The sequence below is a fragment of the Halyomorpha halys genome, unplaced genomic scaffold (genome assembly GCF_000696795.3).
Source record: "Halyomorpha halys isolate HHAL.00 unplaced genomic scaffold, Hhal_1.1 Scaffold361.1, whole genome shotgun sequence".
Classification (NCBI taxonomy): domain Eukaryota; kingdom Metazoa; phylum Arthropoda; class Insecta; order Hemiptera; family Pentatomidae; genus Halyomorpha; species Halyomorpha halys.
Window position 1 is genome coordinate 6,639 of NW_027108072.1, and position 17,272 is coordinate 23,910.

Below are 17,272 nucleotides of genomic sequence, written 5' to 3' on the forward strand. Positions count from 1 at the left end.
TTCACGTTAATTTTAGAAACTGAATTTTTGTATAAATGACAAATGCTTTCTCTTATAGTCAAATATTCCAAACAATTCTAACAATCATTTAAATATATATGATTTTTAAAAGTAATTTTGTATTAATATTAATTAAATAAAATTTTTTAGTCAGATGGGTTAGTTATGTGATATTTCCATAGAAACCAAATAAAAACAAAATAACCATACAAACAAGCAACTTATGATAATTTAAAAAAAAATTAATTTTTTGAAATAAAAAAACATTACAGTATATTGTTGAAAAATCAAAGATTTTAGTACAAATAATATTTAACATAGAAAGTAATGGAGATTTTTGGAAAGATTGAAGAAAACAACCATAATAAAAGGTATCTTAAGTATCATGGGCTCATGCACAGTATGTTTTTCCATTCCACTAATCTGATAAATGTTGTTAACACCATAGTAATTAATTGTTATTAATTTTTTTGTTTCACCAATATAGTAGTCTTTCAGTGGTTTCCACATTCCTATCATATTTTTCAAAAGAAATTTTGCATTGAGAGAAATAATTGAAAGTACTTTTCTAAAATGGCTGAAATGGAATTCAACATATCAACTGAATGGCTTATCTGGAACATTGATATGTACATGAAAGTATTACCACAGAGTATAATATAAAAATCATATAAACTATTCTGTATAAACGAGTGAGAAATGATTTCGAACATAACTGCGGTAAAAGTTATGTGATGTACACAACGCACCAGATTTTTAGTTTTGTTGTCAAGCTGATTACTAGCGAGACTGAAATTCAGATTCAATATCCCTAAAAGATAAGGAATCAACACTCTCCAGTGGCATTGCAGATTACATGAAAATAAAATGTAATATATGTATTTCATTGGAAATTTTGTAAACATTAATTATACATAAAATATTAGCAAAAATATGAAGAAAACACAAAACAAAAGAACATGTTATAATTAATAATAAGAATATATATATTTTTATCTATAATAAAATGTAACATTTTAGAAGTTGCTATTTTGTTCTTTTAACATAGCCATGAGATAGAGGATTGAAAAATACTCAAGAAACAGGTGACACTTGCACTAAAACTAATACTTCATTAAAACATCCAACTTTGTTTTCTCTTCCTCCGCTCTCACGAAAAAAAAAACTTTTTTCCCGCAAAGGAATTTTTATGGACACTTTTGATTCTTCCATCTTATAATACATGAAATCTTTCTACGAAATTTCATTAACAGACCAATTATCCTTATTATTTTAGAGTTTTTAATACTTCATTACTTGTACTAATAAATCATTACTCCAACCTGGTCTAATCTCTAGGCAACCATCCATACTGCACCTTTCTGACTGATCTCAATGGATAGTGGTCTATAGAGAAGGCTATACTGAATTGTGATTTCTCGAGTTAAAGATTTTATATTTATTTTCTCATCGCCTATAGTAGAAAGATAAAATGCAAAGGTGACAGATAAAAATAAACTCTTTTTTCCCCTAAAATTAAGAGAAGTTTAACTAGAAAAAATCTGGAGATAATAAAATCGAAGTCAAAGGAAAGAATGCTTAGTAATTCTTGTTTACACTACAGCACGACTTAACAAGAAATGTTAATATATAATATCTGATTACAACAAAGATAGCCGAAAGTTAAGAGAGTATACACTACAAGATTCTATTTAGCTGTAGTGGATGGTTATATGATATACTTAATCAAATATATAAGGCACTAGAGTGCTACCAAAGGGTAGTTGCTCTACACCCCTGCTAAACTCCATTTTAACTAAGATCATATTTACTGAATTTATTATGTAATATACAATTGTAAATTTCAATAAAGATAATTAAAAAACTATATATAAGGATTACATCTTACCGTTGATGGTAATATTTGCAGAGCGCAATGTATCCAATACTTAGTCACAAGAGAGGACATTATCCTGGTTACATGGGAAGGCAACTTTAATACACCCATCTGCAACCCATCTGTTTTGAGAGTAAAGCCATAGCCTTTTCCATGACCTGGTGAGGGAACAAAAAATCACCAGTCAGTCAGACCCTCAGGTATTCAGGCTGCAGCTGCTGTAACTGGTGACAGATATCTTCTGTAACCAAGGACTGGAGCAATGCCAGCAGGAGACATTGCGAGCTGTTCAACTCGAAATCGGCGGCTGTAGATACTTGGTAGATGTGAGCTCTTGCACCATAACTAGCACCAACAAATATTTTACAGAGAACTGAGTTACGGCATACTAAGGTAATTTGCTCAAGTGGATGCTATAGATATGCCATAGTAGTCTAAGATTCTAAACATAAAGAAAAAGTAAATAAATGAATAATGGTCATCAAATAACTAAATATTTAGACAAGAGATCATTTGGTAAATGAATAGGCTATTTCATCAAGGTGAGAGAATAGAAAGTAGGTCATAAACGAATGTACTAGATGGTGTTCATCCACGTGGTTGGCTAAAGAGCCGATGGAGGAATGGAGGTCAACAACTGAGGGTATTTGTTACTGAGAAAGATGGTTGACAGCTGTTCTAATGCCGATAGCAGAAGATGTATAATATTAAAATTGAATTTGTTTGAATTTTATCTTTGACATCTTTTATTTTAAAGTTTTTTTTTTTTAAATGTTTATATTTACTTTTTAAAGGTTTTAAATTATTCATTACCTACAATCAACAGATTCATGGTAAAATAATTATGACTTTTCTCAGAAAGGGTGAAAATATTAAAATAGGTGTTCTCACTAAACGGCTCCACAAAGGCAAAACATGGTCATAAAGAATGGTTTTCAAAGTGATTTAGATTTGCAATATCGATCATTCTTGCTTCAGGTGAGTGGACAAGCTCATGGAGCTGAAGTAGTAGGGTGAGCCTGGCTTCGATTTTAGTTATGTAAAGTCAAGCCAGAAGACTTCCCCTACCACACCAATACTCCCCTCCGTTAGCAGGCAAAGCAAGAATAAACCCAACTCTTTCTTACAACCATGTCTCTGAAATGGACTTATAAGAAAAAATATATTGCAGAAATAAGTGCAGGCAGCATTTAAAATAAATGTAATGTAGAAAATATGCTACAGAATTTTTTCTCTAACCACATTTATCTTAAAATTAACCAATTTCTAGATATTTGCCTTGAAAAGCCAAATTAAAGTTATGTTCGTAACCGATCTACCCCGAACCCGATATTATTCCTTCCATAATAAACTCCCTAACCACCCAAACCCACTCGTTTCTAACCTTGCTTCCTCTTCCATTCCTGGCAATCCTCCAAGGCGCCTAAAAAGAAGATGGCCTCGTGACCTTATATTGTAAACTGTTTTAGAGTTCTACTACTGGGTAGTTTCTCTACATCCTGTATCATATCATATGTCATTATGATCAAATTTACTGGTTGTATTTTTTTATACAGTTGTAAATATCAACAAATAAATAAAATAAAAAATAAAAAAGTTATGTTCAACTACACACATCAAACTGTTCTTAACTTTGAATGTAGCTTACTTGAAACCAATGAATACCAGCTAAATTATTAATGGAAAACTTTTTATGCAGAATTTCATGGAAAATATTTTCATTCCAATTATTTATTTCTGTCCGAACAATAGATCTGGAGTTAAATAAAAAAATCAGCACAGTACCCACGAGGGTGTGGGTATGGTTTTTTGCCAATTAGGTAATGTTCCACCTACCAGGCAGGTGGGTCCTCTTTTGATTACTATTCCTGACCCTAAAAACAAATAATCCTGCAAAGGATAATACTTTATAAATTACTCCCCTTTTCTGCCTAATGTCATATGATTTAACAAGTGTTATGTTAAATATGTCAATGTAGTTGTAACTAAGTTTAGCAATATTGTCTTCTGATAGAAAACTCCTCAATTTGATTCCTTATTTAAAAATAAGATAAAACTATCAAGTAATGAAATGTCATCTAAGATGTAATTCATTCAAATATCAAATTGTAAGAAGTGAATACAAAATAAAAACTGGATGAAACAAAACCATAGTCATAGCTTCATGTGAAAATTTAAAAACTAATTTTTATGCCTTAAATGCTTTCTCTACAATTTGAGTGAAAACATGCTGATGTAGTGGTTCTTATGTAGTTTTATCATCGTTTTAAAAAAACAAAATTGAAAGAAGATAGCCCCATGAATAGATAGATGATGGTCAATAAAGGTACAAAATAATAAAAAAACTATTTGTATTGGAAGAAGATAGTTGACCATATGAAGTAGATTGGAGGAAGATAGTCTGAGTGGCAGTCAATAAAGTTATCAAATTAGTAAAAGAAAACAATTTATTGTTACTATTTTGATACCTTTATTTATTTATTTTATGAGTGATAAAACTGTAAATATAGAAATAGATTAATAAATAGAAGAACAATATTTATAAGAAATAGTAATAAATATGGTAAAAAGTAGGTGTAAATGATAAACAATATAAAGTGAACGTAGCAAAGGTAAGGTATAGTAACAAGGAGATAATAAGAACATAAACGAATAATAAAAATAATAGATAAGAAGGAAAAAATTAACAAGTGTACCTGACGTGGAAAGGTCCCTGACTGTTTTAGGTAAGAAAGAGAAGGGTTGGGAGCGGCCTTACCCCTTCTCTAGCCAGAAAAAGTATGTTTTTTACATAAAAGAAAACTGACAAGGCCAAAACGTCTAATACTATTACAGGAACATTTATGAGATAAATGACATAATAAATGTATAAGATGTAACATACAGATTACATACTTTATTATCAGAAAAATATAAAGGAAATGTAGATACATATATACATAAAATAAAGTAAAAATTGTGATACATGGGAAAAGCAGTCATATAATAAACTAGGAAAAATGGAACAGTATGGATAAAATAAAAGGAAAGTTTTTATATAATAGTAAACTGACAAGGTGAAACTGTCTAACATTAATGGGCGGAAAAAAGATAACATTAAATAGTTTTTTTACTATTTTGCACCTTAATTGACCACCTCTCGGACTATCTTCCTACAATCAACAGTATATGGTCTTCCATTCAGATCTTCTTCCAAAAAAAAATCTGAGTAGCAAATGCTCAATGAATTAATGAATGCTTTCACATTATAATGTTTTAATGGTCTACAACACTTTGAAATGTGAATTATGAAACCACCCTTAACTCACATAAAATTGACTATTAAAAAAATAAATAATATTAAGTCTTTCCAAATGAATGATTTTTAAGTAAAACAGTGATTACCGCAACCTAATAGAAAAGTTCTAAAACAATGATAAAAAGGATTATGTCACAATATAAAACTAGTGAGGAATCCATGTCTACACTACTTACTAGACTAAAGTGTTTATCATTATTTAATTAATGAACTATGATAAAATATCCAATAAAGAAAGCAGCACACTATAAATCATATTCAACTAATAACCTACAATAATACCTCCACTAATGTCTTAATATCAGTTACCAAGTAGTACTAGGTAACTGATATGAAGACATTGGTACACTGTACTAGGCTAGTACAAAGTACAAAGGGATTACTTTCCTTACACAGAGCACTTTGACAATTCTAAATAAATGAATTAATGACTGCAATAAAGGCAAACAAGTTAGGTTAATATTCTGTTAATTTAAATTGTCAAATAATTACTTTCACAGAGGACCACAAAAGTAAAATACGCTAGGGCCATTGCCAGTCTACTGCCACTGCCAAGCCAGGATAAAGGAAGACGGTTAATTCATGTGTCGACTCCCCATGAATCGTAAAAATCACATTGTTACGAAAACTCAGCGAAGCTTCGGATGTAGGATTGATTCACGGCAACGACATGGACCTCGGAAACGGACACATAAAATAGGAACCTGGATGGAGGAACCTTTATATAAACCTGGAGCTCTTGAAGAGCTTACTGATGTGTCACAAAAGGCCTCTCTGGACATCTTGGCAATACAGGGGATGAGATGGACTGGAAAAGGTGATATAAAGAGCAAGCATTTCATAACGCTATATAGTGGAAGCGAAAATAGGCAGGATTTGGAGTTTCATTTATGGTTGCGAAACGAATAAAATCCTCAATCCTCGATTTCCTATCAATTAACGAAAGGCTAAGAAAAATACGCATTAGGGGCCATTTCCGGAACATTAGTTTAATCTGTGTGCATTCTCCTACAGAAGAGAAGGATGAAGAGGAGAAAGATCACTTTTATGAGCATATCGAAGATGCATATAGTACTTGTCCCAGTTACGATATGAAAATCGTGTTGGGAGACTTTAATGCACAGATTGGAAAGGAAAAGGAGCTGATACCCACCACAGGAGTTCATAGCTTACACCGTAGAACTAATGACAATGTGTACAGAATGGTAAGCTTTGCAACATCGAAATCTATGGCTGTTATGAGCATTATGTCCCCTCATAAAAATGTCCATAAAGAAACATGGCACTCTTCGGATGGCACCACAGCAAGTCAAATTGATCAAGTGCCGGTATCCTCCAAAAACTTTAACTGTATAAATGATGTAAGATCCTATAGAGGTGCATGATTCATGCAAAATAATGAAAAAACAAGGTTATACTGTAGGGTTAAAAGCCACTAGACCAGAGACAGAATCGCTTTGTAATGGGCCCCTATAATTTCGAAGTGGAAGGAAGGTTTTCTTACCTTGGCTCTATTATCAATGAGAACCAGGGCGAAGAAGAAGTTAAAAGCAGAATTGCTGCTGGAAATAGAGCCTATTTCTCCATTGTAAGGCTAATCAAAAGCAAACCTGTTAGCCAGACCACCAAGTTCACCCTGTACAAAACGTTGATAAGGCCAATCGTCACAAACGTTGGAGAAACGCCTGACCCTTAGCAATAAAAGCATTAACCTGCTAGACAGGTTTGAAAGAGTAATTCTGAGGAGAATCTTAGGGCCCGTATGCGAGAATGGTAATTGGCAAAGAACGGAAAATGGTGAATTGTTTGAGCTCTACAAGGAATATAGCATCTCCTCGTACATAAAGAACTAGAGGCTTAAATGGCTTGGCCATGTAATGAGGATGAGCGAGGAAAGAGTGGTTCATAAACTGTACAGTTTCGTTTCGGATGGTGTGCAGGTCTGTGGTAGGCCGAAGGACCGATAAAGGAGTGCTGTGGGGCGGGATCTACGACAGTTGAGGATCCCAGTTACTCTTACAGAAGATAGAGAAAGATGGTTGGCGGCCGTTGAGCAGGTCAAGGGCAGCTTCATGCGCCTGTTGTGCCAGTAAAAGAAAAATAATTGAAGGAAAATAATACTAATCATGTACCAATGTGTGAAAGGGTTAATATTTGCTCTATCTGATTTTATAAGTTAATAGAGGACCAGACATTTGCTAAGAATCCATAACAGTTGAATACAGTTCTGTTGTCCATCAGACACGCCCTGATTAGTGATGTGACATCGACATCGATGTTTTTAAAATCGATTTTTTCTATCCGATGTTTTACGTAAGTCTCAATTTTTCATTTTTTTAAATACAAAAGTGACTTAATAAAAAAAATTAACTGTATAAACAGATTCCTATCAACAATGTGTTGGGATGAATAAGTACTTCCTACCTTCACGCTAATAAGGGGATAAAGATAAATTAAAAGTCTGTTCCTACAACCACTTCTGATCCTTCGGAACTGTACGGAGCATGCGTAGTAAGTTTCTCCCCCCCAAAATCCTACACTACTCATACTTCATGCATTATGCAGTTCATGGATAATCAGAAGTCGTTGTTGGAACAGACCTTTTGTTACTGAAATGGATATTTAAAATCATCGATGTATTTTTGGCGATGTTTTGTAAACGTCGATACTGTAATATTGAACATCGATGTTTTGTTGTCGATGTCACATCCCTAACACAGTAGAAGTAACCTGACTTTCATTTTTGAAATTTTCCAACAAATCTGATTTGTTGAAGAAGCTTTTTCCTTTACTTTATTTAATCAAAATATGTCGGTCAAGTAATGGTATAGTCAATGAGGATTGGGTGATAGCGGTTCTAGTTTAGAAAGAACGAAAGAACTTTCAAATTTTTTTTTATTAATTTTGGAAATAGTTTTCTTTTGTAATTTGAGACCTAATAGTTTCTCGTTATTTGAAAATCACCGCTTTGTCATGAAACAGCTTCATATAAAGTTAGCAACTAATCATTAAAACAACAAGATAACTCGTAGTAGGTGTCCTAAGTTAGAACGCAAACTAAGAGTTAGATCCTAGCGGGTTGTTAACATGATATTTCGATTGTCAATGATAGCTATGCAAATTGGTAGAAGAGTATAAAAACCATCTGAACACTCTTTCTTTTGTCAATATAGTACGGGTCCACTAAAAATACTGGATACTTAATGAGAGGATGACCAAAATCGTTAGGAAGTACTCAAAATAGATATCTTCTGCACAGATATACATAAGAGGTGTCAGCCTCATCTGTGCGAAAAAGTGAAACCATAGGCATCAGATGAATATAGAAACTAGCAGGTACATTCCAAGTTGCTCCTAAAAGGTTCTAACTCTAACACTTGTCTTAATCGATAGGATCACTCTGAGGAGTGTGAAAGGGATGTAAACAGTTTACTGTGGACCGAGAAAACATATCATTCATATTAATATACTTGCTGAATAACCGAATTGCAAAATTTGTAGTATGTAGGGTAAAACTGCGTATGTATAGAGACCTCGGTATGGATTCTAAGCTTTATGAGCTGATTAACCCCCACAGTATACAAAGATTCGCAAAAGATTTGAGGATAAATAGAACTGCACACAATAAGTGCATCTTTGTAAAGAAAAAAAAACTAGAGGAAGGTTTATTGCTTCATTTTTAAAATGTTTTTTTAAAACTTAACAAGTTCAAGTTTAGGCATAGGGTCTTATAAAAAGAATTTGGCCTTTAATAAATTAGCAGAATTGGCTAAAACTCTATCATGTGCCTCAAATTAAGTTTAAGACCTCCGAAATAAAACTAATTCTAATAAATAAGTTTTATTACAAAACGTCAGCCAACTTCTCAGCTTAAAATATAAATCGAAATGCAGAGACTATGTGTTGATAAATGGGAGCCAATGTAATATGGGATACCAATTGTAAAATTACCTCGAATCTACTAAATTTAGTATCGACTTAGTATAGAGTATGGCTGGCCTCGCACTAAGATTAAAAAAAAAGAAAACTAATACAAAAGCTCCGTCTTACAGATAAAAAGAAAGAACTAAAGTAAAATACAACAGTTCGCTTGGTCTAGCTGAGTAATTAAGGCACTCTCATCTCTCGGGCTCGGGTTCGAGTCCGACTGTGGTAGACAATTAAGCATTTTTTTAAATCAGCCTTGGACAGACTCTTATGTCGGAAGATTCTCCTGCGGTACAACCAGCCTCTAGAGTACATTAGAGTTGAACGTTGATCTGGAAAAACTACTTTTTATGAATTACTAAATCCAAGAACTTTCTTGGGCTGACGTGGTACAGATTCTTTTTTTCTATTTACATAGCTTCGTTATGGCCGGGTCTGCTGCACATTATTTTTAATTTATTTTATGAGAAATGAGTATTCTTATTTCCATACGAATTTGAATTACAAATACATAAAACCATGTTCAATCGTAGAATTTCGTTTATATGAGAGATCAATTTTCCCAGCCTTCCAATGACGTCTCACATAGTACTTAAAAATCTTTTTGAAATTATACTATCGATAGGCAGTCTAGTTATCGTGTCTTCAGGTCGCTGTGAACTAATCAAACGCGTGCTGTCTAAGTTTTAAACATATTTTAGGTGTTAACTTTAACTTAAGTAAGTAATCAATTATTTTATTACATTACTTTTTTAATGAATGTGAGAGAACCTAATTTTTCCCTGATTATAACTCAGAATTTTCTTCCAATCTTTCATACTTCATTTTGATAATGTTTTACTTTGAAATCAACATTAATTTGCTTTTATTTTAACTTTCGGATTTTCTGATCATACTGATTTGGATTTTAAAGTAGTGGGGTTCATAATAAAGTCGGACTACGATTATTGGTGATTTAGAATTCATTTTCTTTGCCTGGATATCCTGTTGCTTTTTCTATTTGTTTTCTATCACTCCACCAGTATTACTTTGTTTTCTTTCCAGTAAGTAGTCTGTAGGTGTTCTATAGCTACAGTTGCTAATTATTTTAATTAAATATTTCAAAGTGGTTTTATTTAAATATCTAAGTTTTATTCCTCACATAATTTAAATATGTTAGTAAATATTGCTCTATTAAATATAACAAGAAGTTTTTGTCATTTTATTGAGAAATAAGTTTCTATTTCCATAATGTTTTTTTTTGGATTGAAAGGTATGTTGGTTTTAATAGTAATCCAGTGTATTTTGACATCATTACCAAAGGATTAAGTGCTTTCATGACAGTATTTAAGTGTCACTCCAGATGGATGGTGAGCATGTACTCACTTGTAAGTTATATTTTCTTATTGTAGATTATAACTTGCACTATTATTATTTTTTAAATTGGATCACAGCTGTTACTTTGCTTACAAAAGTCCAAACCTCACTCTTTTCGGTGGGTGCCAAGCTTAAATATGAATAATTTTATTGGGTAAAGTTATAACTGTCAACATTGGTTGACAATTTGCCCATTATGTGAGAAAATATTTTCTCACAGTCACGTCAGAGTGATAGGTGTGAAATAGTACCATTGTTTCTTATTGGAATTTTATGTTATATTAAAGCAAAACTATAGTGTTTGTTGAAACTACTTTTTCTATGATTATTATTAAAACTTATTTTTCCATAATTATTTAAGTTCATTAATTTGATGGAACTCCAAGTACTAAGGGTAACTATTCTAATTCTTTGTTCTATTTTCAAATATTTGAATGTTTCTCTATGTAAAAGTTTTTAAGAAACTGTAGTGTTCATAATACTTAGATAAGATCTTTATTACTTTAATATAATGTGCATTATCTTGAATATATTACACCATCCTAGATTGGATAACCAAATAATTGTAAATAGTTAATTTCTTCAAAATTGTTATGGGCTCGGTTAATAAACTTGTGTTCTAGATTGAAGTTGTATATACTAGTTTAATTATTATAACTATTCTAGCTTGAGACCGTTTTAAGTAAAAAAAAGAGCTAAACAACACCCACTGTACTCAGATTCTTATGAATTGCTTTGTAACATTTATGTTTGGGATTCCCAGATCCATATATATCGCTAGTTATTATACTGTTCTAAAGTGGCTTTATCCCTGATGCTAACTGCAATCTTTTATGGTTCTTTTCTATTGCAATCCTAAGAAATAATAAACCTTCTTATGTCACTGAACTCCCTATCTTATGTTCCTCTATTTAAACACCATAACCCAACTAATCAGTATTTACACTCAATCAAATAGAACTGCTTCCTTGCCTATTCTTAATGCCTCTTCCATAACTTCCTTCAAAGATCAGATATTTCTTCACTCCTGATCAAAAATGTTAATATTTGTTTGAAATAAATAAAGAGTTCTTATTGTTAGCAATAATAAACAATGGATAAACACAAAATATTAATGAATTTTATGAATTAGGAGGAGGAAAGGGGAAAAAAAATAAGGATATATAGGAAAAGCCGAGACCTATTCTATCTTTCTCGATTGAATTACAACTTTGTTAAACCTGTTGTGTTGTTGGCAGGAACAAAATTTACATTCTTAAAATATAAATTTATAACATTAATTTACAATAACAGAATAATGCAAACTTTTTGTTCATAATTTTCTCATTCCCTGGTCTTAAGATTTTTTTTTTTCGAAATTCACAGAAGTTGTGAGGACTTAACATGAGCCTACCAAACTACACAAAGTTTGGGAATGTAAGTCGATTAGTAATTGAAAGTTTTATGATATACACACCCCACTAAATTTTTTTACAACTATTAACATCATGGTACGACCTAGTCTGTATGAGGTCTTAGTTAGTACAAGGTAATCTGGATATTTGCTTCTTTATCAGTATGAGACAGCACAATTATAAATTTCACTCTTAACTGGTAAGTTATGATTTATTTTAATATAAGACAATTAATGATGAGATCATAAGATCCAGTTGACTGTGTATTATATATATGAGGAGAAGTTGGTTGGGGATGCGGTCCGTGAAGAACACAAGTAAGAAAAAAATTGTTTATTAGTGCCAACATTATAAGCTGGTAGGGTGGAATTACTGAATTTAAGTTAGAAACTGTGGACACATGAAAGTATGGATAACTGCCTGGTCTGTAACTCTGAGGAAAAGGAAGATACCTTTCTCTTCTTGGGAACTTGTCCGTACAACTTGTACAGTGAAATTAAAATGAAATATTTTGGGTAGTAGACCTGCTCTCCAGAGCAATTATTCACTTTGTTAGGCTACAATTGGAGAGCAGTTGTGTACGATGGGCTACACAGGAAAGAGCTTGGTTGGTTAGTATTTGAGGTATTAAAGCCATACTACATTTTGTTACCATTGATGTGTTTCTTAAAATATAAATACTATATTGTTATTTTAAATAAACTATTGACACGTTAAAATCATTGTTTTTAGGCTATATAACGTATTTAAAAAAAAAAAGTTTTATTATTTGTATGTTTTTAATTGCTGTGTGGTGGCTTATGTTTTGTATATTATTTTTAATAAACATATTTTTGAATTGAATATTGCCCACGTTTTGGCCAAAATTTCTACCCTTCATCAGAGTTGCTTGGAAGAGATTGGAAATCCAAGTGATTGTCTTGGATTTCCGATCTCTTCCAAGCAGCCCTGATGAAGGGAAGAAATTTTGGCCAAAACATTGGCACTAATAAATAAGTTTTTAGCTTATTTATGTTCTTCATTGACTGCACATCTTCTACTTATATAAGCCAATTAAGAGTTCTAATTTAACTTTTTTTTTTGTTACAGGAAAAATGCCGCTCAGCTGTAGGTTTTACAAAGAGAAATACCCAGAGGTTGAAGATGTCGTTATGGTAAATGTTCGAAGCATTGCAGAAATGGGCGCTTATGTTCATTTATTGGAATACAACAATATTGAAGGAATGATATTGTTGTCTGAATTGTCCAGGCGACGTATACGATCAATTAACAAACTCATTAGGGTCGGCAAAACTGAACCTGTTGTTGTCATTAGGGTAGATAAAGAAAAAGGTAAATGTTTTTCTTTGTCAATAATTTATTTAAACAATTTTTGGAAAAATATCAGGTATATTATAATCAAATCTAAGTCACAATTGAATTGGGGACTGATTGATTATCCAAGCTTGGATTATTTTAAAAGATTTTATTCAATTAAAAATAATATTTTTTATATTTATATAAATTATCAAAAACTGTATGTTTATTTAAGTTATACCTATAATTAGAAATATAACTGCTGAATATGACATTTCAAATTAATTATATCATAAGTCAATATTATTTTTCTCTACTAAATTAAAAACTATTTTTAGGTTATATTGACTTGAGCAAACGGCGTGTTTCACCCGAAGATGTTGAAAAGTGTACTGAAAGGTTCGCTAAAGCGAAAGCTGTCAACTCAATCTTAAGGCATGTTGCAGAGCTTCTGCATTACGAAACCGATGAACAATTGGAAGATTTATATCAAAGAACAGCTTGGTTTTTTGAGGAGAGAAATAAAAAAAAGGCCTCTGCCTATGACTTCTTTAAACAAGCTGTTATGTAAGTATTTCTATGAATGAATTGAATACTTATTTTGTTATAAACAAGCCAATGAGTGCAATTTTCATTGGCAACTCTAAGTATTCTTCGAATTAATCTTCTTCCAAATTTGAGGTTTTTACGTTCTTAATTATTACAGTATTAAGAATTCAAATTAAAAAACAAATCTGATCTGCCTAATAAATAAAGGATTCTAAATATTTTTTTATTTTCAAAATTAGAACTATTACAGACGTATATGTCAATTTTGGTGAATTACTTAAAAACTAGGGCTTGATCGGCCTGGGTCCTGTTTAAAAATAAAGTACAAACTAACTAGTTTGTTCGTGGTACGATTTCACTGACTTGTACAATCCTGATGTGTACTTATGTATTTTTTAACTTCTATAATATCACTAATAATCTTCCTCATTATGAAAAAAAAGTACTTAAAATAAAATTAGTGCTTGTACTTTGTGTACTTGTATTTATGAACTAATACTCTTCATAAATGCATTTTTCATTAATCAGAGCACTGGTGTAGTTATAAATATAATGAGCATGAGTTAATTTAACAGTTGGCAAAACCTAGGTATAGAAAGTATCTGTTATAATAATCCATTTACTAATTGTGGTCTTGAAAAAAAGATTAACATTAAAACCGTCACCCTTGTAGTGACTAAAATCTTTTCACATATGAATCATTAGTTCCTTATCAACATTTCTCCCTCTGATTGTAATGCATGATTTATTATAGTAGATATCTTAGTATACTAATTATATGTTATATTTATTTTTTATGTTTCTATATATTCTTTTTTAAAAAAATGTATTTTACATTTAGTGATAACTCAATTCTTGCGGAATGTGGGTTAGACGAAAAAACCCAGGAAGTTTTATTAACAAACATTAAAAGAAAATTAACTTCCCAGGCTGTGAAAATACGCTCAGATATAGAAGTAGCATGTTATGGCTATGAAGGTATTGACGCTGTGAAAACCGCGCTTAAAGCTGGTTTAGCTTTATCTACGGAAGAATTGCCTATTAAAATCAATCTCATCGCACCTCCATTATATGGTATGTATGTTTTAAACTAATACTTAAATCAGTACTAAATTAATAAAGATTTTATTAAAACTTGCTTAAATGAAATCATTGTGATTAAACTAAACTAATCACATATAGTATCAAGTATATACTACTTTGGGAATGGCATTAGAGGATTGTTTCCATTTTTTAACAAACTACCCTGCATATCATGAGAACTAAATTTGATACATGCCGAAATCAAGCTATAGTAACCAAAACCTGTATGAATTTTTATCTGTACTCTCACAATCCAAGATCTTAAACTTCTTTTTATATATGTAACACAAAGCCTTATACTTAGAACTGGATAACTATCTTCGCAATAGAATGTATAGTTTTTTTTTTTTTTATTTTATCAAATAAGTAATGTCGTTTTTGTTTTGTTTTTTCACTCTGATTAATGTAGATAATCCCTGTTTGGGTTTACTGTTTCTTATTAGCTTATATAATAATTTATAAATTATTGTTAATATCATTTAATTCATAAATTATTAGCTTATATAAATGATTTTTAATTCACCATTTATGTAAAACTACTACAATGATTATTAAATTATGTATTTTACAGGCTAACTCTATTTGTACAGGGGTTGCCTCATAAACAAATAAATAAATTACTATTATTATTATGTTCACTATTTTATATTAATAAAATTATATGGAAAGGGAAAAAAATAAGAATAATAACTAGGAAATTTGGCTTAATTTCAAAACCTTTTAGATTAGTTAATGGTTACAAATTAGTGATCTGGATATATATATATATATATATATATACATATATAGTATAATATTAAATTATATGAATGTAAATATATATAGAAAAATAGTATTGTCGGATTTGTCCTTTTTTGAGAACAACAACGATATATTCATACACATGTTCATGTTCTAATATTGATTAGAAAGTTTTCATGTCTAGTTTGTAAAATTAATTTTTTTAATTTATTAGTAATGACGACTGCAACTCCTGAAAAATCGGAAGGATTAAAGGCCCTTCAAAATGCCATTGATGTTATTGAGCAAGAAATCACTTCATTAGGAGGTGTTTTTCAAGTACAAATGGCAGTAAGTATTTTTGTATTTCATTACATTGTATACAACAGATCTTCAAACCTTCGGTCCACAGTCTTATACCAGCCAACCAGAGTTTATTTGAGATTTATAATGGAAGTAAATAATACTAATTAATAATCAGACGTTTTTATTTACTCTCAGTGTTGATGTTTGACTGTAGATTAATATGTGGAGAAGATGGTCAGGGGGTGCGGTCGGCAAATAAACAAATATTTATTCATTTATATGCTGACCGCACCCCCCAACCATCTTCTCCACACGTTTTTATTTAACAATCAGTTAAGAAATACAACTGACTTATATTACGAAACTGTGAACATTTTAATTGCTATTAATAATATGAGTGTGTTGTAAGATGAGGTAGGTTTTGGCCTTTGGGAATTTGTAAAGGAATCAGTGAAGTCCTTAGAATTAAAATCTGGTGCTTTATGCACTTAGCACCACTAAACTTACTATCCCCCCTCCCCTGCTGTTGTCCCCAAGTTTTGTGTATACTCGTGTTGAAGTTATTGCTAATTTTGAACAAAAAAATTCTAAAGACTAGAGGAGGCGAAAATTTTTTATTTTTCTGTTCCTTTAAAAATTTGTATTTTAGTGTTTCTTTAGGTGGGAAATGTTGTTTCTACTAAGAATACAATTTAACAAAAGATGTAATACAATCGGGAAAGATTGGGGGGGGGGTTTCGGCTTTTTCCGTTCAAATTGTATTTTTATATTTTTCCTTTTTTCTCTTTTAGTTACTCATCAAAATCGTTAATATTTAGCATCCATCTATTATTTATTATTGCGAGAACTGTTTATTTTTTTCAAATAAACAAAAAAATACTTTAATCCTTAAAATGAGTCATTATGTTTGATCAGCTCTAATAACCATATTTTTATTTATCCGATACGAAATATATATCTAAGATTTTGAGAATCAGAGGTCCAGAAATATTTTATTCTAAACCGATACGTTATTTTGTCCAAGGTCATTATAAACAATATGTAGTGTATATGTTTTCTCCTAATTCTAATATTTTTACTTATTGTAACTTCAGATAAATAATTATCTTGATTAATTAGATGTGTTGTTTTAATTTTTTCATTAACTTACGCAACAGAATTAGATCTGTAATATTCAAATATTCTAAATTTATTTTCTTAGTGATCTATCAAATTAAACGGTGTTTATCGACTGTTTTAGCCTAAAGTAGTCACTGCTACTGATGAAGCAGAATTGGCCAGGCAAATGGAAAGAGCTGAAGCAGAAAATGCTGAAGTCGCTGGTGATGATGACGAAGAGGAACAAGAAGAGCAAGATGATGCAGCCGATGTTGATGGTGCTAGCCCTGATGAAGATGGAGAAGATTAAAAAATAATTTATTTATTTTAATAATTGTGTTAAAATACATTTTTCTGTATATAAATAGA

General features: G+C 31.2%; 1 protein-coding gene across 1 annotated transcript; it reads left to right on the top strand.

Moving 5' to 3' along the window:
- Positions 1 to 9,700: 9,700 nt before the first annotated feature.
- Positions 9,701 to 17,272, top strand: eIF2alpha (eukaryotic translation initiation factor 2 subunit alpha). The gene is made up of 6 exons (XM_014422192.2): positions 9,701 to 9,820; positions 12,941 to 13,183; positions 13,486 to 13,714; positions 14,538 to 14,770; positions 15,735 to 15,850; positions 17,046 to 17,272. Exons 2-6 carry the CDS (start codon positions 12,946 to 12,948, stop codon positions 17,211 to 17,213), a joined length of 984 nt encoding a protein of 327 aa, XP_014277678.1. The 5' UTR covers positions 9,701 to 9,820; positions 12,941 to 12,945; the 3' UTR covers positions 17,214 to 17,272.

Coding starts and splice junctions, on each gene's coding strand:
- eIF2alpha (XM_014422192.2), top strand. CDS start 12,946: ATGCCGCTCAGCTGTAGGTTTTACAAAGAGAAATACCCAGAGGTTGAA. Junction 13,184..13,485: donor TAGGGTAGATAAAGAAAAAG/GTAAATGTTTTT, acceptor AACTATTTTTAG/GTTATATTGACTTGAGCAAA. Junction 13,715..14,537: donor TTCTTTAAACAAGCTGTTAT/GTAAGTATTTCT, acceptor TTTTACATTTAG/TGATAACTCAATTCTTGCGG.